Below are 23,922 nucleotides of genomic sequence, written 5' to 3'. Positions count from 1 at the left end.
GCGTCTCTCCTCATTGTATTTCATAAGTCCCCCGGCACTCCTTTGACTGCCGCTCTGTATAAATGTCAAAGGGTATTCCAGGTAGCCTTGACCTCTTTGGGTTGCTGGTTGTTAGGCTAAAACATTTGCCCAGTTCATTGCTTTGAACAGCACAGGCGATGTGAGACCATGCAGATGTCATTCACTGGCCCACTCTCTCCAACACAAGGCCATATTTTACTGCATACTTATTTGTGAACTTCTGTTGTGGAAATTATGTTGTGCTCTTCAAAAGGAAGTTCAGCAACTTTACGCTTTTGCCTGAATCTTGTTAAAAAACTCCCCACATTTCAGAAAAACAACTCTCATTAGGTGGAAGTATTTTCCTTTCTCGACTGCAGTTGTCAGAAGAGCAAGGCCAAAGCTATGAAGAAGCTCTTTATCCTAACTGATGAGGTCTGAGCAATAATGAGGTCTGAGCAGTAATGAGGCCTGAGCAGTAATGAGGCCTGAGCAGTAGTGACAGGAGATTGGGAGAGGGGGTATACTGCAGACTGGATGCAATAACACACCAACTCACATTCCCTCATTGGTGACTCAGAGTTTTATCTCAGGCATGACCCAGGCCAGACCGTACTCATGAATAATGTGGATCTCTTCTTTCTCTTCTCTCTGCCCCCCCCCCACCCCGCTTCTCTTTCTCCCCTCCACCCCTGCAGGCTGCCAAAGGCTACATCCTCCTGTTTGACGTGGTGGGAGGAGGAGAGGACAAGTATCTTTACGAGCCGGTCTATCCAAAGTGAGTACTCAACTTCTTAAAAGGAGGACAGGGAACTAGCTAAAAAGAAAGAAAATAAAAATTGGGTTTTTGGTTTCGAGGGACACTCAACTAGCCCAAAGATGATATTGTGACATTGTCAAAAAGATAACACAACGAGGTCTGCTCCCTACTGTTTTTTGTTTTTATATATACCTGATAATTAATTACACACACCTGGTGTCCCAGGTTTAACTGCATCCTTGATTAGAGGGCAATAATAATGAAAGAAAAGTTAAAGCAGTGGAACTGGCTTTGAAGTCCATGTTTGAATTTAAATGGTCTATACAGTATGATAATTAGTGTATAAGCCAGTAGGCCTGAGGAATTGGCTGTGGTTCAGGACATAATTGCATGCTGAAAGCCACGGCAGACGTCAAGCCTAATTAGGTGAACTGTGAATGCTGTACTGCAGTGTTTTTCAGTGTCGGTTCCCGACCCGTGGGTGGGTCGCAGTAGATTGAAATTGGGGCGTCAAGAGGCCTGGCCCCAGGGGAGGCAAAACCTGGCATTGTCCCTCCTGATAGAATTCATATCCCGCTGATTTGTTTTCCCATAAACTGCTTTGCCGTTAGCCTAGTTCCTATGTTATTGTACAGCACATTTGGGCAGAGGATTCTGGGAAAGAGAGTCAGCTGCAAAATTATTCGACCTTTTCGGCTGCACATTAAATCAAGTGAAGTGGCTTATGCAATTTTAAGTGTGTGTGTGTGTGTGTGTGTGTGTACTTTGTCAGCTCCGCTCTGGATGCTAGCCACAGGCACTGGAAAATAATGGATAAGGAGGGCATAGAACACAAACTCTCTGGTGTAGGTCTTGTAAAGATCCTAATTAAGGAGAGAGGCTGCCACTTAGATATATGTAATTGTGACTGCTGACACTGACATGCCAAATGGAGATGCAAAAGAAGAACCGGCACTCAGGATTCTACGGCCACCTTGCTTCTAGAATGATACCATTCAACAGGACATGGTTCTCTTGTTCCTGTTGGATGCAATTTTCCTCCTTCATATTAATACTTAAAGCTGTCTGGACTAATCCTGTTATTGAACGTTTATAATTGTCAAAATTCAGATAGTAATTTTAGAATTATTTTATTGTGATTGTTGCCTAGATTTAGTGGATGATATTTGGACTGGAGTTGCGCACAGGAGAGTTAGCGAACTTTAAAGATAGGCCTGAAATATTATTTTTTTACCTTCTGCTTTGGCCTCCTGGTTCCTTTTCTTGTTAAAATATTATTTTTGGCATACATTTTTTTTGGAAGGTTGTGGATCGGTCATATTTTTACGTAACCACTAGTGATAATCACCATTCATAGGGAATAGTTCCTAGAGTCTATGTATCATTGGGTGGGTTAATCCGATATACATTTCAAGACCAGATTATTTTTGAAGCTTAAATTAGCTTTAGCAGTTAGCTTGTGTGACAATGGTCAAATTTCAACTAGCTGTCATACATTATCTTTTGACCTACAAACTTGGGCATTGACAGATTAGGTAGGGTGGGGTCCTCTTCATGTCCAATCAATGTCAATTCCATAGGTTGTTTGCTGTATAGAGAAACTAACAGTTGAAATTGTCGTACATACATTTGACACAGGCTTTAACAGCTTATTATATTTCGACCTATAGTTGGATCTGGCTGAGTCCTCTAATCTGAGTTGTGACACATATGGACCGTCTGCATGCCAATTTATAGAATGTTTTACCATGACATTTTTGCAGAGAAGGGGAGGAGAATAATAATAACAATCGGGATTCGCCTTCAGAGAACCTCTAATAAAAATGCCCATGATGATAACTAACACTGCTTACCTAATGTTTATTGCCAAATTTGTAAAATGTTAATGTTAAACTAGGGATGTCACGATACCAGAAATGTATTAGTCGATACCAATACCAGTGAAATTCCACAATTGTCGATGCCCAATTCGATTCCAAGGTTAAAAACTAAAACAAAACCATAAATCTCAGAGTTCCACGTTCTTCTTAGCCTTGCTAACGTTAGCTTAGAGTTCCTGGTAACTATATAGAGTTGGTTTAAGTCTTCTTTTGCTGCTGTTTTTGTAGTGTACTAGACATGGGAGGAATTGACTGTCGTCTGGGTCTCTAGCTGCCATTATATTTTTTTATAATACGCAAACTTCGCTCCCTATGACATACTTATGCTGTATATAATATCATCCAGGTAAAATGCGTGTTCACAAAATAAGCCAAGGAAGAAAGCTTGCCTTGCAGAAGGGGATTGGCTGGAATGCGATTGCTGGAACAGAATTGTCTGGGAAGTAGCGGCATGCTCCAAATATTATAAATTGACATTCCACTGAATTTTTTTTTTTACTGAAAAAATCCTACCTAGTGCAACTTAAACAAAGTTGTGTTGACGCTGGTGTTAGGGTATCACTCTGATTGGCTGTTGGTGTATGGGTATCGTTGATTGGCAGTTGGTAGAACAAACCATTTTTACAGAAAACGTTTTAATCAAAACTCGGAATAAAAAAACAGCAACGAGAAAAAACATGAATGCCTTTATCAGTGCAATTATTCTATTTAATAACTGTGTAACTTTCTTGATAGTACTGAATACGAACATTGACTGACTAATTAACAAGCCAACCAAATGGGCCCCCCAGGCCCGGGACAACGTTCACGTTGTTGTGCCCCTGTCGGCATCACTGCCTGGGCATGCTGGAGGTTAATCAAGTGTTAAGAAAATCTGTAAGCATTTTAAGCTGTTGGTTGTAGTTCCTGTGTCCTCGCTAGCTAGCGTATTTTACTGTAGCATTAACATACCCGCTCAGTACAGCTGTGTAACTGTCGGAGAGATCTTTGCTGCCCAGTGTGGATGGTGGCTGTACGAAACCGCTGCCTTGTAAAATATAATTTGGAAGACACGGCACCGCGGTATACCAGTTGCTGACTGTAGCTATCTCAGGGATGATCATTGTTGTACATGCACACAAATGCCTGAAATGTTCTCCACCATTTCTACCTTCAGATACCTGACTAAACACCCAAACCTATTCAGCTGACAGTGAATCAATGGGAAAACACAGAGTTGAAGGACTAGTCTGTATACATGTTTCAAAGAAGCATCCTTCCTGTCTGCATGTGTAGAGATATTGTGTATTGCTATTGTTGGCAAAGATAGTGACTATGCTGACACTCCCTGTTGCAAACAGGTACACCTCAGCAACACCACACTATTCAAAGTCTCTGCTACAATGTGTCTTACCAGGTTCCATATCAAAGCAGTCAGGAATTTGGACCAAGTCTGGACTTGTTGAGGGAGGTTTCACTAGACACATCCTTTTCTCTGAACGTTCATGATAGGCATAATTATTATACTGGAGCGCCAGTCGTTTGGCTAATCTTTTGTTTTGCCTTTTGATTTTGTCTTCGTAAGGTACAGGACATTAGGTTAAACTCACCCTTGAATGACATACGCTATTTGTCTTACGTCCCCTCACTGTGTGTGTGTGTGTGTGTGTGTGTGTGTGTGTGTGTGTGTGTGTGTGTGTGTGTGTGTGTGTGTGTGTGTGTGTGTGTGTGTGTGTGTGTGTGTGTGTGTGTGTGTGTGTGTGTGTGTGTGTGTGTGTGTGTGTGTGTGTGTGTGTGTGTGTGTGTGTGTGTGTGTGTGTGTGTGTGTGTGTGTGTGTGTGTGTGTGTGTGTGTGTGTGTGTGTGTGTGTGTGTGTGTGCGCGCGCGCGCGCGCGCTACAGAGGGAGTCCGCGTGTCAAGGTCACCCCAGGTTATAAAGAGGAACAATGTGCCCCTGCTCTCAGCTTGGAGATGAAGAGGCCTATAGACCTGGAGGCTCCAATCACCAGGTACACACAAACCACACACACCCCTCATAAATACTGGTGTCTCTTTCCCTCGTTATCTAGTGTTTTCCATTGGTCACTGCATGCTACTTACCTCAGCTATTGTGCTCTTTTTTTGGCTGAATACATTTCCTCATTCCAAACCAATATGATGCTGCTGCGACTTCAATTCCTTCATGATGCTTCTCACGTCCGCCAGATGGACTAGTACAGATCTATTGCGTTTTGGTTTATACCTGGGTTTTTTTATTTCACCGACTACATTCTGTTGAAAAGGCCACGGTAGTGAAACCTAAAAGACGTGTATGTGTTAGGACTTTTTGCTGGTGCCTTTTAAGGAAGAGTAAATTACTGGTTAAACTTAGGGTAAAACTCAAGTCTTAGTTTGGTTTAAGGTTTTGACATTATTGGTTAGGTATTAGTGCTGGATTAAGTTTAGCATAATGGTAGTTTATTGAGGTTAAGCTGCAGTAAAGGAAACATGTTTTTTATGTTTTTCATCAAACATAATATTTCAGCTGCAGGACATTACACAGCAATATGGACAGCCACCCAACTGAATGTTTCCAATAGAAAATATTTCCCAAAATGTCTTAACTCAACCCTTTTCTTTCCTGGGGCCTGGAAACACCAGTTTCCTTCAGCCTTATTCCCCAGTGGAGAGATGAAGGGCTCAGTTGTGGCCACACGACAGTCAGAGGACTGAGTCCTTTATCAATCGTTGCGCTCAATCGAGCCTCCTGCTCCTTTTTCCTCTAACCAATAGCTTCTCTCCCTCCGTCTGTCATTTTTCCCCCTCTCTCTAATTTCACTCCCCCGCCCATTTCATTTTGCGCCCTCTTACCCTCTCCGTCTCTCTTACTGTACAACCACTACAGTGAGCGGGGAAGTTATTTGAATGGTACCAGTAGAGCCCTGGTGTGTGGGAGATGGGGTCCTCTTCTGCCCATGTACATTCATTGGTTTAGTTGTTTAGTGGAAGCTCCTCTCCTAAGCGACAGCAGCGTGTGCTTGCGTCTCTGTACTTTTGTGAGCCGGATCCCCATGGGAAGGGAATGGCACAGCCTGTTACACGCACCACCGTCCTGTACTATTGGAGCCACTCGGAACCTGGTAGATGGGCTGTTGATAAATGTTTCTCCGCGAGCTTCCCCCCAAGTCTTCTGACAATGGCCTGCTTTGCCTTTATCGTGCTGCACACACACACACACACACACACACAGCTGTTTTTGCTCTCACACATTTTGAGGCTTTAAAGCCTGGTGCTAATGGGACGCACAGCCGGACAGAAAGACAACAGTAGCGAGGCATAAAATAGTCCCTCGTTTCTTAGCTCTTTCTTTATCTCTTTCTCTGTCTCACCATCTCTCCGCAGTAAAGTTTCCAGTTACTAACACGTCATCTTGTGCATTGGCCTCTAGACAACACGTTCACCCTGACTGAAAATAAAAGTCCTCTGAATGTAAACACATTTAAATGCATGTATTCATTTTCATGTCTCAACATGATGGCTGGCCTAGTCACATGGCACTAGTTCCTGGCCTCTAGTCACCGTTGCCGTGTTTAGGTGTGGTATTTATTTCCATTTCCGCTGTGTTCTGTCTCGGTAGTATTCAGTCCCTCCAGGAAGACCTCCTGGTGTCCACGGCCGATGGCTACCTCCACATCCTCCACTGGGACGGGGTCGCTAACGGCAGGAAGGCCGTCAGTCTCTGCACCGTCCCGTTCTCCCTGGACCTCCAGTCAGCACGAGGTCAGTCGTCTCAGCGTCAACCCCCCCCTTTCCCCGGGTCGGGGGTCAGTTCCAACGATGCCATTACGATTCAGTTCCCTCAGTCTTTCGGGAAGACTTAATCACCTTTCAGACTAGCTATACTAGAGATACAGGAAAACGAGATAACCATCAAGAACTAAAGCTGCAGTCCGTTTCTGTTAAGCGGTGTACAACTAGACAAACGTTCTGCATCCCGAGTGAATACTTGCTGAAGGGTTTCCTCCCAGCCCGACGTCGGACCTGATGTTGGTCTGTCTCTTCCCCTGCAGGCGGCCCATCTCTGGACCTGGAGGGGGTCCACATCAGGGACCTGGAGTACTGCCTGACCCTGGACGGCTTCGCTGCCGTGCTCGATGACGGCAGACTGGGCTTCATCACGCCTGTGGCTAGCGGCTTCACTGCAGATGTGAGAGATGGAGACGTGTGTGTGTGTGTGTTTGCAACTGTGTTTTATTCATGGTAAACGACCATGCACGACGGCTGACCGGGTGGATGATAATGTGTTTGTGTGTGTTTAACGGGCAACGACCTAGACGTCTTTTGTTGTCCTTTTCAGCAGCTGCAGGGCGTCTGGGCAGCAGATGTTACAGACGGCACGTGTGTGGCCGTCAACAATAAGTACAGGCTGATGGCATTTGGCTGTGCCAGGTACGTGCATGCGCGCGTGTGTACGTGTGTTTGTGAGATTGGCGTGCTCCTTGATAAGGAGTTCTCACAGATTGTACAATCTGCCAACAGGGCAACATTCAGTCAGAGGTGTTTTCGCTTTCTGTATCTCTTCATCTCTAGCGTTCTCTCTCTCTCACCCAGACACTCGCCTAAGACCGAACCCCGGCTCTCTTGATTGTGTAATTAGTATTCCTCTAAAGCAGCAGATTAGAAGAGGCCTGCACGACACACAGGCTGGTAGTGATGAGGTCAGCAGATGAGCAAGAACCCGGGTGCCGTTAGATAATGAAGAGCCGGTCGCTGTCTCCGAATTCGCCAACCGTTAAATCTTTCTGTTCATTAAACACCGGCTCGTGTCACCTTATTTCAGCGGGGTGTTTTTCATTTGGGAAACGTTTATTGCCGGTACTCAGTAATAAACAAGAATGCCTCTGACCTGGCTGTAAAAGTGGCTGTTGTGTCTCTCCTGTTTATGACTCCAGTTGTGTTTCTCTCTCCATTCCAGTGGCTCAGTGCTGGTATACACAATTGACACCACTACAGGATCCATGCAGCTCTCCCATAAACTGGAACTCACCCCGAAACACTACCCAGGTACGTCTTCACAGTGAGTCATTCAGAAGTCCCTCTTATCCGGAGCAACTAACAGTGGTGAGGGCATCAATACTTTCTTTTTCTTATCGGCCCTGTGTGGGAATTGAACCCACAACCCTGGGCGATGTAAGCACCACGCTCTGCTGACTGGAGCTACATGAGTGCAGTTTTTCTACCCTAGTCTTTTCTGGACCTTTTCTACTACTCTGGTCTCGTTGATATCTGGTTTTATTGCTTAGTATTGTTTCATTATTGTTGACTTGGAAAAGTGTGGAAAAGAGCTTCTGTGCATGTCGAGATGCAGCAGATCCTACTGGTTTGTTTGTGGCGCACACCCCCTACTGGAAGTGTCTGGTATTGCCGCAAGGTGTAAACCTCTTGATTACTTCCAGCTAAATTACATCACAGGGTTTAGTTTAGTGTCAGCTCTTCTGACTTGCTTCTTATCAACAAGAGCTGAATCACTATTAAAGCAAAGCAACCATAGTAGTGTAAAAACATAGTAATTTCCTTTTTCTAGTCCTGTGGTGAACCATATTTAAGTGGCTTAATTGAATTGGATATTGACTGCATTTAACTGGTGTTGCCTTCCAAATGAACTCCTGGAAAGGTTTCAGTAATCAAATCTGCATCTCATCTTCGCCCTCAGACGTATGGAACAAGACCGGCGCAGTGAAGTTGATCCGCTGGTCCCCCGACTACAGTGTTGCCATGGTGACTTGGGAGTGCGGTGGTCTGTCTTTGTGGAGTGTGTTTGGTGCACACCTCATCTGTACACTAGGGGAGGACTTCGCGTGAGTGATGTCTTTCTTTTACTTTTTTTCTTTTTTTTTCTTCTTCTGTTTCTTTTTCCTACATTTTATTCTGGCAGTGCTCTAATTCACCTACCCTCTCAATATGAAAGTTCCTGTGGAATCCTTTAGGGGTTCTTCAAATTGATACTCTAGGGCAGCCTTTTACAAGCTCTTTGAGGAACTCTTAAAAGAGAGAAATAAGTGAAAATAGAATTGATTAAACTGCATGGTTCAAACATTAAATGCTGATTGGCTAAAAGCCATGCAACATGACATCCTTTTTACTGACCATTTGTAATAGCAGTAGGGCACCTTTAAAGGTCTGCGCTATATAGAGTACTGCAAACATGTTATGCATACGAACAGTGGTTACCGTGATGTACTGACTTTCAACCTCCTCAGGCTGTATTTCCTATGTACTTCATATGTGCTTGTGTTTTTATATATATGCGACATCTTAAAATCAGGAGAAGTTCAACATTATTTTTGCTGATTTGCCAGAAAAGCATGTCAGATGGATTCTTCTGCAATTAGATAATAAGATTTAACAGAGAACTTTCTACCCCAGATATCGGTCAGACGGCACCAAGAAGGAGCCTATAAAGGTCACGTCTATGTGCTGGGGGGCGGAGGGCTACCACCTCTGGGTCATCACCAGCAAAGAGGAGGTGGGACTCGTAGAGACCATGGGGGAGGCGGAGCTCGTAGAGAACATGGATGCTCCGCCCCCGGCCAAAACCCAGCAGGCGGGCATACTTCAGTTCCACTTCATCAAGAGCGCCCTCACCGTCAACCCCTGCACGGTGAGCTTATCGACCCCCCATGACACATGTTTGTTTGTGTCCCAAGAATACAGACACTACCCGGATGTATGGACTATTGTTTGACAACCCCCCTCTTGTCTGCACACCACAGAGCAACCAGGAGCAAGTGCTATTACATGGTGAGGACCGCCTCTACCTGACCTGCGGCGACCCCGCCCAGGTCCCGTCCGGCAGTCCAGAGGGCGCCCGCCCGCCCCACACCCCACACCCCCACAACCTCCCTCATTGCCGGGAGGGCAGCCCCCTCCGCCACCCCCCAGGCCCCTCCCCCGGCTCCACCTCTCAGGGACTCAGCACTTTATTGGGACACAAGCATTGGCACGTGGTCCAGGTATGAGCTCAGAAACAGTCCGTCCCGAATCATTCAAATCGCATCTCGTTTGATGATGTTTAGTGTCTTAATGGTGAAATGAAGCAGCGTTTTCCTCTGTTGTAGATTCACAGCACGTATCTAGAGAGCAACTGGCCTATACGGGTGAGTGAGTCAGGCACCTGTCCAACTATGTGGTGGTGACTGTCGTGTCTGTCTGTGTGGGTTTCACTGTGTGGTTACATTACATTAGCCTAAGTAGTTGGATCAATGCAAAACACCCCATACAAAATCCTCATCTGCGCTTTGCCGCCAATTAGAGTCTGTCTTTCTTTTTCCGTGTCTGTCTGTCTGTCTCTCGTTCCGTTTCTGTCTGTCTCTCGTTCCGTGTCTGTCTGTCTGTCTGTCTGTCTCTCGTTCCGTGTCTGTCTGTCTGTCTCTCGTTCCCTGTCTGTCTGTCTGTCTCTCGTTCCGTGTCTGTCTGTCTGTCTCTCGTTCCGTGTCTGTCTGTCTGTCTGTCTGTCTGTCTCTCGTTCCGTGTCTGTCTGTCTGTCTCTCGTTCCGTGTCTGTCTGTCTGTCTCTCGTTCCGTGTCTGTCTGTCTGTCTCTCGTTCCCTGTCTGTCTGTCTGTCTCTCGTTCCGTGTCTGTCTGTCTCTCGTTCCCTGTCTGTCTCTCGTTCCCTGTCTGTCTCTCGTTCCCTGTCTGTCTGTCTCTCGTTCCCTGTCTGTCTGTCTGTCTCTCGTTCCGTGTCTGTCTGTCTGTCTGTCTCTCGTTCCGTGTCTGTCTGTCTGTCTCTCGTTCCCTGTCTGTCTGTCTGTCTGTCTCTCGTTCCCTGTCTGTCTGTCTGTCTGTCTCTCGTTCCCTGTCTGTCTGTCTGTCTCTCGTTCCGTGTCTGTCTGTCTGTCTCTCGTTCCGTGTCTGTCTGTCTGTCTGTCTGTCTGTCTCTCGTTCCGTGTCTGTCTGTCTGTCTCTCGTTCCGTGTCTGTCTGTCTGTCTCTCGTTCCGTGTCTGTCTGTCTGTCTCTCGTTCCCTGTCTGTCTGTCTGTCTCTCGTTCCGTGTCTGTCTGTCTCTCGTTCCCTGTCTGTCTCTCGTTCCCTGTCTGTCTGTCTCTCGTTCCCTGTCTGTCTGTCTGTCTCTCGTTCCGTGTCTGTCTGTCTGTCTGTCTCTCGTTCCGTGTCTGTCTGTCTGTCTGTCTGTCTCTCGTTCCCTGTCTGTCTGTCTGTCTGTCTCTCGTTCCCTGTCTGTCTGTCTGTCTCTCGTTCCCTGTCTGTCTGTCTGTCTGTCTCTCGTTCCCTGTCTGTCTGTCTGTCTCTCGTTCCGTGTCTGTCTGTCTGTCTGTCTCTCGTTCCGTGTCTGTCTGTCTGTCTGTCTCTCGTTCCCTGTCTGTCTGTCTGTCTCTCGTTCCGTGTCTGTCTGTCTGTCTGTCTCTCGTTCCGTGTCTGTCTGTCTGTCTGTCTCTCGTTCCGTGTCTGTCTGTCTCTCGTTCCGTGTCTGTCTTTTCCGTGTCTGTCTGTCTCTGTGTGTAACTTCCCCTGCCTGGTGAGCTGGTTCAGTGATGTCTCTGTGTGTGCCTTTAGTTTGCAGCCATAGACACAGCAGGTCAGTGTATAGCGGTGGCAGGGAGACGGGGGTTTGCCCATTACTCCATGGCCACCAGGAAATGGAAACTGTTCGGGAACATCACTCAGGAACAGAACATGACAGTCACTGGGGGTCTGGCGTGGTGGAAGGACTTTGTCGTCGTCGCCTGTTACAATTTTATCGACCAGCTGGAAGAGGTGAGGAGACCGTGAAGGAACATTACAGAACTTAACGATTTTGAGGGCACCACCCTATTGTTAATATTACATTTGGGTAATTTTGCTTCCAAAAATCTATAAAGCATGCCTGATTATTAGCTCTGTAACTGACATATACTTTTGATTGGTCAACTGATTAGCTAGTAGGTCGATTGAGTGATCGACAAGGCAAGGACCCGTATTGACTTTCCACGCCGTGTTTTGTCTCGCCCCCTTGACCCTTTGCAGCTGCGTCTGTACCTTCGGTCGTCCAACCTGGACAATGCCTTCGCCTCCATAACCAAGCTGCAGTCCAACACACTGCTGCTCAACGTGTTCCGAGACACCATCATCCTGTTCAGGGCCGACTGCTCCATCTGCCTGTACAGCATCGAGAGGAGACACGACGGGTAAGAACGGAGCCACACACGCACAACCTTTTCACCAGCCGGGACGCGTGCGAGAAATCTCCTAACAGAGATGTGTGGAGTCGTAAAAAGAAAGTCCAAAATCCCTGAATGCTCACCCCGTGACATTGGCTGACGTTGGAGTGAGGTTAAGTTTAGGCATGAAACCTATAGATGGTTGAGGTTAGGGAGTAGGCAAGTGATCCCGACGTGGGTAAAATAGGAAGCGTTTGCATGTGTCCCCCTCAGGCCCAACCCTTCAGCCAGTGTGACGCTGCTTCAGGAGGTTTCCATGTCCCGCTACATCCCTCACCCGGCCCTGGTGGTGTCAGTCACCCTCACGTCTGTACGCACTGAGACCGGCATTACGCTCAAAGCCCCACAGCAGGTAGGCATCACTACACAGCACACACCCCCTGACCTCTAGCCACAGCCAATGACTGAAATGTAACTGTCGTCTCCCTGTCCCCACGTTAGGCCTGTATGGCAGAGAGCATTATGCTGAACCTGGCTGGCCAGCTCATCATGCTGCAAAGAGACCGTTCCGGACCCCAGGTACGAGAGAAGGAGGACCAGAAGAAACTGGTGAGTCCCGGACCTACTGGAGGGAGGGAACCTGCTAGCTAGAGATAAAGCTTTCCTCCGAGGGTTTATTTTCCATGCAAAAAGTTGTGCCAATAACAGAAGGCTGTAAATGCAAATTTGATGTAGCAAAACGACAGTTTTTAATAATCCTTTATAATTTGCGTAATATTGCCTAAATTGTATTGCACTGTACTGAAATGTATCGAAGCCGGCCATTGTGTTCACGGTGGTGCCAGTGTTTTTCAGCGTGTGTGGGGCCAAGTTTGTCTACACGTGACGTTGTGCCTTCTCTCCACTCTGCAGCTGCCGTTCAGCCCGCCAATTGTTTTAGCTCAGTGTGTGGAGAACGTGTGGACGACGTGCCGCAGCAACAGGAAGAAGCGCCACCTGCTGGAGGCTTTGTGGTTATCCTGCGGCGAGGCCGGGATGAAGGTCAGATCATTGACTGTTGCTGATTAATGTTTGATTTTGACCTTAGGTTTTTTTTCTGATAAGCAGAACTTCACTTGGTCTTAATGGCTGCATCGCTTCAAAAGTTAATTATTCGGTTTACGTCGCGTTTATCTTAAGGTGTGGCTGCCTCTGTTCCCGCGTGACCACCGCAAGCCCCACTCGTTCCTGTCCCGGCGCATCATGCTCCCCTTCCACATCAACATCTACCCCCTGGCCGTGCTGTTTGAGGACGCTCTGGTGCTGGGGGCGTCCAACGAGACCGTGCTCTACGACGGCCTCCAGGTACTGTAGACGGAATATTTCAGTCTTGTAGGGATAAATCCATGTACTTCCTCAAGCTTGGATCGGTTCGCTGGGTGTTTTAGGATCAGAGTCGGTTCTAGGCATACTGGGCCCCAAATCAAATTTCGACCCTGTTGACGAGAGTAGTGGAAAAGGTGTTTGTGCTTGCCGATTTTCTGTCAAATTTTAGTTTCTTTGTATTTATATATACAATCGTTTCTTTGTATGTATTACATTGAAAGCAAGTCAGTTGAAAAAGAAATGCAATGTTTATTTTGTCTTTCTGACAGAGTCCCAGAGAGGGTCGCGAGCCACTAGAGGTGGCCTTCCCTTACTGCACGGTGGAGAGGACCTCCCAAATCTACCTCCACCACATTCTGCGTCAGCTGCTGGTTCGGAACCTGGGTGAGCAGGCCCTTCTCCTGGCCCAGTCCTGCGCAGCGCTCCCCTACTTCCCCCACGTCATGGAGCTCATGGTCCACGTGGTGCTGGAGGAGGAAGCCACCTCCCGGGAGCCCATTCCCGACCCGCTGCTCCCCACCGTGGCCAAGTTCATCACAGAGTTCCCCCTGTTCCTCCAGGTGAGAGACGAAGGGACCTCCGTTCGACCTTGGGCGAAACGGCGACTCATTCTTTGTGTTTTTCCCACATCCAACTCTGCATCTGCTTTTAAAGTCCTCGAGGGTTTTTAACATGTGCACTGCTGCGCCCAATGCATTTTCAAATGTCCCATTAAATATGTACATTTGTTCATGTGTTCTACCTCCAGACTATCGTCCACTGTGCCCGGAAAACTGAGTACGCCCTGTGGAACTACCTGTTTGCTGCCGTGGGAAACCCAAAAGATCTGTTTGAGGAGTGTCTGATGGCTCAGGACCTGGACACGGCAGCGTCTTATCTCATCATTCTACAGGTACATGGACTCTCCTGGCATTGGAAGATTCAGATCCCGTGAGCCAAGGGGCCTGATGTCAGGGCTGGGGTTATGCTGTGGTCTAGGGTGTAAGCGAGGGTTTGCGCTAGGGTCAGAGTTGGGGCTTGGGTGGAGTTTGGGGTTGTTTGGGAATAGGGCTGGCTTTAGGATTTTGGTTTGGGGCTAGGGTTGGAGGTAAAGTAAAGTTGCGAAGGCCTTGTATTGATAATGTATGTGTGTCTAGAACATGGAGGTTCCAGCGGTGAGCAGGCAACACGCTACATTGCTCTTCAACACAGCTCTGGAGCAGGGCAAGTGGGACCTCTGTCGTCACATGATCCGATTCCTAAAGGCCATTGGCTCTGGGGAGATGGAGACCCCGCCCCCAACACCGACGACTCAGGTATAAGAAACACATTTTAAAAAGGTTCTCTTGCTACACTTATTTTGTGACTTCTGAAAAATAATTTACACAGTTCCTTTGGAATTGTGACTGAATGTCAAAGCAGCTAGGCTTTACCGGGATCATTTAACAAAACGCATCAGAACATTAGAACATGGAGTACAACCAACTCAGCAACTCAATTCGGATGACTGGAAACATTTACTCTCCTTCTGAACGGTCAGGCTTTTAAACTCACTATCACATTTAAGTGAAGCTTTTTGCTTTTACCAGGAAAGGCTCATTGACAGGAAGCTCTTAAATCTATGTGTAGCGGCCTGGAGCATAGATTGGAGCCTATTCCATGCCTCTGGTGCACAATAGGAGAAAGCAGTCTTATCTAACCTGATAATGGACATGGAGACTTAATGTAGCTGCCACATACTGGACGTTTCTGGCAACTGTCTAATGGTGAAGGACAAATTTGCACATGTGACATTTTCATAATTAACCTAACGCTGTTGTCCTCAGGAATAAATGGTTGTAGTCAAGTACCTACTGTAACATTTCATATGGTTACAGGGTTGGAAATCGTAAGCCAATTAGACATTCAGACAAAGGGCTATGGGATTCAGGACACCAATTTAATGCCCCATCTGAAAGACTACACTGTACACTGGGCAATTCCCATTCATTGCCCTGGTGGCATTGGGATTTTGTATTTAGACCAGAGTGCTCTCTACTGGCCCTTTAGTACCACACCCATCCAGGGGCCGACCACAGTTAGCTTTAGAGTTAAGCCGATGGTGGTATGCCTGGTGCAACAGTGCTGGCAGCATTAAGGCTCACATTTATGCATTTCTAGATTATAAATGCTCAACTGGCTATACTATTTCTCAAGAATAAGCCTGCTTTTCCCGGGGCTTACTTTGAAACCTTATGTTTTCCGTCAGGCTAAAAGTAACAACTGAAATTGAATTGTTGGGACGGTACCCAACCTATTGTTTCCACATGTTAAAAACCATTACATTCCCTCCATTCCGGTCGTCTGTTGTGAGCCATCCTCCCCTAAACCGGCCTCTCATGCTTCCCATGCAGTGACGGGTTGGTTCGTTGTGTTCCCTCCACAGGAACCCAGTTCCACAGGAGGCTTTGAGTTCTTCAGGAACCGCAGCATCAGTCTCTCACTGTCAGCTGACAGCATCACAGCTGGGAAGTTCAACCTGCAGAAAACCTTCAGCATGCCTTCAGGGCCTTCATCCAAGGGGTTCGTATGGGCCAACACAAGAGGACTATTGTCAATAAATACTGAACATAACAACTTGTGAAATGCTGGTTTCAATGAGCTGAAAATAGTTTTTCTGTCTGATTTTGTGCATTCAACATCTCTTAGAGAACATTTCTCTTTCCTTATTTGAACTAAATAAAAGGAAAACGTAGATGTTGTTTTTGCACACACTATTACGACATTCAGCTAATCTAACTTTGAACACTTCTTGTCTTTGAAAACTGCCTCAACATGACATTCATCCCAAATCCTCCTTAATCTGTCATTACTGGCGGACAAGCGCTTCATTCAGTGCAGCTCTTGAAGTGCGTTGTATGGAATTGATCCTGTGGTATTTGCACTGGTCGTGCTGCTGACATTTCCGTTCATACCTCACTCCCTTTCTCCGCCTCCGGCTAGGTCAGAGCGCTGGTCCAGGGACGGTGACTGCGCGGAGAACATGTACATCGATATGATGCTGTGGCGTCATGCCCGCCACCTCCTGGAGCAGGTGCGCCTCAAAGACCTGGGCTGCTTCTCCGCCCAGCTGGGCTTCGAGCTGATCGGTTGGTTGTGCCGCGAGCGAACGCGGGTGGCGCGGGTCGACGACTTTGTCGCGGCGCTGAAGCGTCTGCACAAAGACTTCCTCTGGCCGTTTCCTGTCATCCCGGCGTGCTCGATCAGCTCGCCGTTTAAAAACGGACACCGTCGGACGGGTGAGTGTGTCTGTACGTATGTCCCCCATGGACCTTATTGTAATCAGTGTGACGATTAGTAACTGTGTGTTTGCGTGTGTGTGTTTGCGTGTGTGTGTGCTCGGCTACGTTCCGTCCTCCAGTTCTTAGCCAGCGGCTGCTGAAGTCCCAGTCAGCAGACAGCCTGTTGAACAGTGACATGGACACAGCGCCCCCACAGGACTCTGAGCGCAACAGCAACCACACCTGGCTGGACGGGCTGGGGGCCCTGGGGCCCGAACCTAAAGAGACGGACACGGCCTCCTCCCACGGAGGGCCACGCACACAGGAGGCCTTCCTCTCACCACTCACCAACAAAAGTAAGCAGCCCTGCACATTTATGTCTTATATCAGCCTCTCTGGCTCGCCTGCCCTCTCTCAATTAATTTCTAATCTTTATTTGCTTCCTTATCCCTCTCTCCTCATTGTTCCCTGTCCTCTCTCCCTCCCTGTTCCCAGTGGAAGAATGCAGTATTGGTTCAGCCACAGACCTGACCGAGACCAGCAGCATGGTGGATGGGGAATGGACCATGGTGGATGAGAACTTCTCCAGCCTGAGTCTGACCCAGTCTGAGCTGGAACACATCTCCATGGAGCTGGCCAATAAGGGGCCGCACAAGTCGCAGGTCCAGCTACGGTACGACTCCCCAATGACACCCCATTCCCTAAATGGTACACTTCAATCTGTTGGCCTTGGTCTAAAATAGTGCACTGTGGAGGCAGAAGTAGTTCTCTCTACTGGTGGTGTTTTTTGTGCTTTCTTATCCCAGCCCTGTTTATGGATATTGATTCTCCTTGGATTTGTAAGCCTTTATTAGTCTGTTGTTTAGTTTCTGGGGTAAAGATTAAGTCAATCCTGGGCAAAAAATGCCTCCGATGGATAATCCTTATTGAATATGTTTTTTGGTATAGGACAGGGTGGAACCTGTATCCTGGAAAGAAGGTCCTTCTGCCTCATGCTGGATCTCTTTCTGTCCTCAGATACCTGTTGCATGTGTTCATGGAGGCGGGCTGTCTGGAGTGGTGCGTTGTGATTGGTCTGATTCTGAGAGAGGCCACGGTCATCAAACAGGTGGTCAACTTCCTGGACAGCCCGGAGGTTCCTCCTGACACCGTCCAGAGCATCCGCTCTGGCCTGCTGGGAGTTGACGCGTGGGCCTCCTCCGACTGGTCAGTGTCTCTGCCTGCCTGCCTGCCTGTGTGCCTGCCTGCCTGTGTGCCTGCCTGCCTGTGTGCCTGCCTGCCTGTGTGCCTGCCTGTGTGCCTGCCTGTGTGCCTGCCTGTGTGCCTGCCTGCCTGTGTGCCTGCCTGCCTGTGTGCCTGCCTGCCTGTGTGCCTGCCTGTATCTTTTTTGAGAATCATTGATTTCTCAAATAACAGACATTGACCATTTATAAAAAGTTGTCAATGTCATTAGGTTTTCATAACACTGAGGAAGATGTTTGCGTCTTTTTGTTGGGGCTTCGCTTTAATCTTTATTTTTTACCAGCCTTTATTGGAAACCAAATCCTCTCAATCGTCCATCATATGTCCTGTCTTCCTCTCCTTTCTCCTGTAGCCTGGGCTACAGGCCGTTCCTCAACCTGATCCGGCCCCAGCTGCAGAAGCTCATGGAGACAGCTGTGGAGCAGGTCCAACCAGAAGCCTTCCAGACGGGAGCCCCCAACCCCAACTCTAAGCTGGCTGAGCCCCAGCCAGGAGGCCCCCGGGCGGAAGACATTCGAGGGCCAGCTCCCCTGGGCCTGGCCCTGCCCCTGGAGCCCTCTGGGGCGTTGGGGTTGGAGGACGGAGGAGCGCCAGCGGAGCAGGAGGAGCAGGCGGTGGAAGAGGGGGCCTATGATTGCACCCTGTCCTGACCTGCGTCATGGTCACCTGACATCACCTGGGAGGAAATGGTCTGAAGGGGAGTAAATAAATGGAGGAAACAAACACTCCTCTTCCGTTGCAAACTGATGAATCCAGGCTGTCCGTCCTCTGACCTTACCGGACGGGGTGAAGGGGTGTGTGATGGGACGCGAGACAAGTGAGAGGAGGCAGTGGAGACACAGGGCAGCTAAAGACTAAAAGAAAATACTGCATTGTGGGTCTAGAAACGGTTGGTTGGCTGATTCAAACATAGATGTTATGAACTGACAATGAGTGCGTGTGATAGTTTGTCTGTATCTTTATCCTTTGGGGTGTAAAATGTTTAAAAGCCTGAAACTCAAGGGGTAATTCTCCATTAGTTTCACTCCTGTCCAGATCCTTATCCATTTTAGTGCTGGAGCAGAGTGGAATGGAGTAACCACTCCTGTGGTTAAATGTGTCAGTATTATTCACTCGTTTATGGACTCGAGTCACTGCAGACAGTGCTTGAAGGGACACCAACAAATCCCTAACGCCCAAACAAATCAAACACTTACCTAAGATTTAGATGATGTGTGGCACCGATGGTTGAGGTGCTTTCAACTTCTACATATATTCACTTTCTCTTTTAAAGGAATTCTTTCACAGATCAGGGTTTAACAGATTATCAATATTGGGCTAATCATGCTTTATTCCAGGATTGTGTTTAAGCACGAAACATGTTATTTTTTTTCCTGATTGTGTTGCAATTTAGCTTTATACCAAAATGTGCTTTTAACTGTTTGTGTTGCATTCTGGTCTCACCAGCACTACTTTGTCTGTCTAGATAGAAATGTGTACTGCTCAGTTGGTGTGGTTTGAGGGGTCTCCTAGGACATATCCCTGTGACAATGCTTTAGCAGCCGAGCCGTGAACAACAAAAAACATCTGTTATTCTCACAGACATGTCACATATAAACCTTTATTGGCGGCCATTACGCAAAATGGAAAAGTAAACCTTTATATTTTTTCACAGTTTGTACAAAGGTTTATTGTACTTTGTTGTCGGGCAAGATGACATTTAATGTTGGTACTTTTGGTAAGAAACATGAAAACCATGCTAAATTATGTGTGCGGGACAAGGCCTGAACGTTTTATGTAATGCACTGTAACAAGTGCTTGTTGATGTGTAAAAGGGAGGGGTCTCATATTTTCATACCTCATTCTGTACAGTGTATTTTAAGATATTTTATTATACCTTTGTTTATAATGTGATGATATTCTTCTATCTATATATATTGTTAACTTTGACAAATGATGTCCCCTTATTACAATATGAAAGACTATGGTGTGAGAATGCTGTTGGTCAAGAGCAAAGCTGAAACGGGGTGTGCTGGCATGTTTGGGGGTCTGGATTGGCAGTCCATGTTGTCAGTCAAGGCTGGAAAAGGCCTCAACCAAACCATCACTTCTCACTGAAGAGATATGTCTGATGTATGATGTCTGGGGAGAAACCAAATGATTATGGTGGTCTTGACCACACGTGCTTGGCACTACAATTTAGCCAATACTGTTCAATGGGGTCTTTCTCATGGAACAAATCTGAGAAACAAAACTATACTTTTGATTCGTATCGATAGCACCATATGCCAGAGTTCCATTTCATTAGCTTGTTTTGTATTTTTTTTAGGAGAAGATGAAAACAATCAACTGACGTGCACTATGGTGTTAAATCAATGTCACATTTCAGTGGAGTTTTCTTTTTAAGTTAGGATTGTGAGTCTCCTATCATTGAGCTTAATTTCCGTGGAGCTTGAGGTACCGATGTAATGCATTTAGATTGTGTCCATTAAGTTGTATCGTGTATTGGTTACCCTCATCCGGGTTACATGGCTGGAACCTAAATCTTGATCATAGATGATAACAACGATGACTTGGAGCTCTATTCGGTAACGCACCAGTGGTGCATGCTATAGACTTGTGGAAGGTTCTTTCTGATTGAGTTGACATATGCAGCATCTAGTGTGAATACAGGATACACTGACATGGGGATGTTGCTTTTCAAATTGAATCTCGCTCTAATGCTGCATTGTCTGCAATAGATTGAATAGAACCCCAAGACTGTTAACTCTATAATTCCAAAGTGTCCTGACATGGAATCAAGCTTTTATGATGGATAGTGTTATTATTTATTGGTTGTGTTATTTCTATTCTGAATAATGTTCAGCTTTGTCTTGGCTGTATTAGAATTATTTAATTGTTTTTCCCTCAACTCAAACTGTAGTCGTCTGAGTCGTAATTAATCCCAGCGACCAGGACTACACCCTCCCGCCTGACCTTTAAAGAGCTCACAGGCAGTCTAACTCTGGTCCCCTACTCTGTAATAATTAGATCTAGGACCACTTTAGATTTCTCCTATGAGATCAGTAAGATTGCAGTTCCTCTTCCACAACTTCACGGTTTGTTTTACCTAACTGTGAACCTAGGCTCAGTTCCTCGATAAAATTAGGTCCCTGCAGTTATAGAAAGTAAACAGTGGTGTCCACTGATTAACAATATGTCAGTATTCAATTGTGCAATTCTGAAATGTTACTTTGTTTCAACTTTGTTTTTTATATGCATCCTTTTCACTTTTCTTTTCACTTATTTGCATTCTCTGTTCCATTCTCTGTTCCTTTTTTGCAATCACTCATACAGACCAAAATGTATTTTTAACATTTTTGTTTTGTCGCAGCTGACTGTTGTCCGAGTGTACAAGAAAGATTAATTGTAGTATGTGTCCCATTTTGGCTCTATTCGGATTCTAATTATTATTGGTCTGGAGTTTTTGAGAAAATCTCTGGTCTTGTCTATACGCAGCTTTGACGTGCTTTGCGATACACTATCTCCACTGCATTCAGTTCAGTATATGCAGTGAGTTACTGCTCAAACCTACAGCAAACCCAAGCGAACCAAAGACAATGCTCAGAGGCCTTGGATTGATGTGGTCCGTGCAAGTCGACGCAAGATCTTGTATATGCAAAGAGGTACAACGAATCCCCTCGCCTCTTCTGAGAAGGATCCACCTTTTCACGTTCATTTCCAGTCAATTTTCTTTCTTTTTTTCATGAAGGACAAATCTTTTGAGGTTGGTCCGTGCTTTTCCCTGGAACTAAGTCAGACAAGAGGATGTTTTGCCATCATTGGTACTCGGTTCATGCAAAGCCTGTGTCAAGGCTGTTATAGGAACATATCTGGGTCACAGTATTGCTGTTAGACATACTATCTGAGAGGAACAGGACTCTTCATATTGTACTGTGAAGTATTGCCTATCTGATGCAGAAACATTACCTGGGCCATGCACACAGGTCTTCAATGCAGTGTACAGTGTAGATACTGTTTTGCCTTTTCTACTAATTTCTTTTTTCCTGTACATAAAGAACAATAAATTATTTTAAAACAAATTTCTTTGGGAATTGATATTTCATCATGTTTGAGACTGTTTTACATGTAATTACTTACATTGGGGCAAAAAAGTATTTAGTCAGCCACCAATTGTGCAAGTTCTCCCACTTAAGAAGATGAGAGAGGTCTGTAATTTTCATCATAGGTACACTTCAACTATGAGAGACAAAATGAGAAAAAAAAATCCTGAAAATCACATTGTAGGATTTGTAATGAATTTATTGGTAAATTATGGTGGAAAATAAGTTTTTAGTCAATAACAAAACTTAATCTCAATACTTTGTTATATACCCTTTTTTGGCAATGACAGAGGTCAAACGTTTTCTGTAAGTCTTCACAAGGTTTTCACACACTGTTGCTGGTATTTTGGCCCATTCCTCCACGCAGATCTCTAGAGCAGTGATGTTTTGGTGCTGTCGCTGGGCAACACAGACTGTCAACTCCCTCCAAAGATTTTCTATGGGGTTGCGATCTGGTGACTGGCTAGGCCACTCCAGGACCTTGAAATGCTTCTTACGAAGCCACTCCTTCATTGCCCGGGCGGTGTGTTTGGGATCATTGTCATGATGAAAGACCCAGCCACGTTTCATCTTCAATGCCCTTGCTGATGGAAGGTTTTCACTCAAAATCTCAAGATACATGGCCCCATTCATTCTTTCCTTTACACGGATCAGTCGTCCTGGTCCCTTTGCAGAAAAACAGCCCCAAAGCATGATGTTTCCACCCACATGCTTCACAGTAGGTATGGTGTTCTTTGGATGCAACTCAGCATTCTTTTTCCTCCAAACACGACGAGTTGAGTTTTTACCAAAAAGTTATATTTTGGTTTCATCTGACCATATGACATTCTCCCAATCTTCTTCTGGACCATCCAAATGCTCTCTAGCAAACCTCAGACGGGCCTGGACATGTACTGGCTTAAGCAGAGGGACACGTCTGGCACTGCAGGTTTGAGTCCCTGGCGGCGTATTGTGTTACTGATGGTAGCCTTTGTTACTTTGGACCCAGCTCTCTGCAAGTCATTCACTAGGTCCCCCCGTGTGGTTCTGGGATTTTTGCTCACCATCATTTTGACCCCACGGGGTAAGATCTTGCGTAGAGCCCCGGATCGAGGGAGATTCAGTGGTCTTATATGTCTCCCATTTTCTTATAATTGCTCCCACAGTTGATTTCTTCACACCAAGCTGCTTACTTATTGCAGATTCAGTCTTCCCAGCCTGGTGCAGGTCTACAATTTTGTTTCTGGTGTCCTTTGACAGCTCTTTGGTCTTGGTCATAGTGGAGTTTGGAATGTGACTGTTTGAGGTTGTGGACAGGTGTCTTTTATACTGATAAGTTCAAACAGGTGCCATTAATACAGGTAACGAGTGGAGGACAGAAGAGCCTCTTAAAGAAGAAGTTACAGGTCTGTGAGAGCCAGTAATCTTGCTTGTTTGTAGGTGACCAAATACTTATTTTACAGAGGAATTTACCAATGAATTCAGAAAAAATCCTACAACGTGATTTTCTGGATATTTTTCCTCATATAGTCTCTCATAGTTGAAGTGTACCTATGATGAAAATTACAGGCCTCATCTTTTTAAGTGGGAGAACTTGCACAATTGGTGGCTGACTAAATACTTTTTTGCCCCACTGTATTTCAGCGCATGTTACAGGGGTAACACCTCAGTTGAAAATAACTCACTAAAAATACTTAAATTAAAAGGATGATTGCTTTAAAATTTATTATTTTAGACCCATATGCTATGGAAAACTTCATTTATTCAGTGTCTTGGAAGTACACTACAATGTAATGAAACTATGTCATAGGTGAGTTTTATTCAAGAGAAATAAAACAAATTCAGCAGACTCAGTCTCCTACCAAACATACATTAGCCATTACCATGTGCATTTCAGTTCCCATTTCAACTTTACATGATTTTAGGATAGGATTATTTATTGTTGGCCCAGATTAAGTTAACACATTTATTAAAGACAAAACATGAAAGACTAAACTGAAATGTCAGTTTATAGTAACATTGTTTAATCGGATACAACAATATGTGGCCATTTGCAAAGCTACTTTAATAGTTTTCTATATGACTTGACTTGTGTTTTGACAAACAAGAAAACAACACTGCAATATTAAGAGCCAACCTGTTGTCAGACTAGACAGCATAGTATCCGTAAATCTGTAAAATAATGTTATTTTATACACCCTTTGGGGGCAGCAGTGAGCACTTCTTTAATTAGACTGCCGTTCTCTAGGTTACTGGCTTTCA

General features: G+C 45.8%; 1 protein-coding gene across 1 annotated transcript in view; it reads left to right on the top strand.

The window, feature by feature from the left end:
• ric1 (RIC1 homolog, RAB6A GEF complex partner 1) overlaps positions 1 to 21,660 on the top strand; it is a 46,444-nt gene extending 24,784 nt beyond the window's left edge. The window contains exons 3-27 of the mRNA XM_029125089.2: positions 699 to 778; positions 4,521 to 4,628; positions 6,236 to 6,378; positions 6,669 to 6,805; positions 6,956 to 7,047; positions 7,574 to 7,662; positions 8,312 to 8,456; positions 9,025 to 9,259; positions 9,372 to 9,611; positions 9,717 to 9,755; positions 11,170 to 11,370; positions 11,620 to 11,780; positions 12,027 to 12,165; positions 12,255 to 12,362; positions 12,666 to 12,794; positions 12,933 to 13,097; positions 13,388 to 13,678; positions 13,867 to 14,010; positions 14,255 to 14,413; positions 15,523 to 15,659; positions 16,080 to 16,375; positions 16,498 to 16,713; positions 16,853 to 17,030; positions 17,375 to 17,563; positions 17,952 to 21,660. Of these exons, the coding sequence (XP_028980922.2) occupies positions 699 to 778; positions 4,521 to 4,628; positions 6,236 to 6,378; positions 6,669 to 6,805; positions 6,956 to 7,047; positions 7,574 to 7,662; positions 8,312 to 8,456; positions 9,025 to 9,259; positions 9,372 to 9,611; positions 9,717 to 9,755; positions 11,170 to 11,370; positions 11,620 to 11,780; positions 12,027 to 12,165; positions 12,255 to 12,362; positions 12,666 to 12,794; positions 12,933 to 13,097; positions 13,388 to 13,678; positions 13,867 to 14,010; positions 14,255 to 14,413; positions 15,523 to 15,659; positions 16,080 to 16,375; positions 16,498 to 16,713; positions 16,853 to 17,030; positions 17,375 to 17,563; positions 17,952 to 18,249 (4,119 nt within the window). The 3' untranslated portion in view covers positions 18,250 to 21,660. The remainder of the gene's footprint in view (positions 1 to 698; positions 779 to 4,520; positions 4,629 to 6,235; positions 6,379 to 6,668; positions 6,806 to 6,955; positions 7,048 to 7,573; positions 7,663 to 8,311; positions 8,457 to 9,024; positions 9,260 to 9,371; positions 9,612 to 9,716; positions 9,756 to 11,169; positions 11,371 to 11,619; positions 11,781 to 12,026; positions 12,166 to 12,254; positions 12,363 to 12,665; positions 12,795 to 12,932; positions 13,098 to 13,387; positions 13,679 to 13,866; positions 14,011 to 14,254; positions 14,414 to 15,522; positions 15,660 to 16,079; positions 16,376 to 16,497; positions 16,714 to 16,852; positions 17,031 to 17,374; positions 17,564 to 17,951) is intronic.
• The last annotated feature ends 2,262 nt before the right edge of the window (positions 21,661 to 23,922 follow it).

Source organism: Esox lucius, chromosome 14, assembly GCF_011004845.1.
Source record: "Esox lucius isolate fEsoLuc1 chromosome 14, fEsoLuc1.pri, whole genome shotgun sequence".
In the NCBI taxonomy this organism is placed as follows: Eukaryota; Metazoa; Chordata; class Actinopteri; order Esociformes; family Esocidae; genus Esox; species Esox lucius.
The sequence above is the reverse complement of the archived record's forward strand: the minus strand, read 5'-3'. Positions and strand labels throughout refer to the sequence as shown.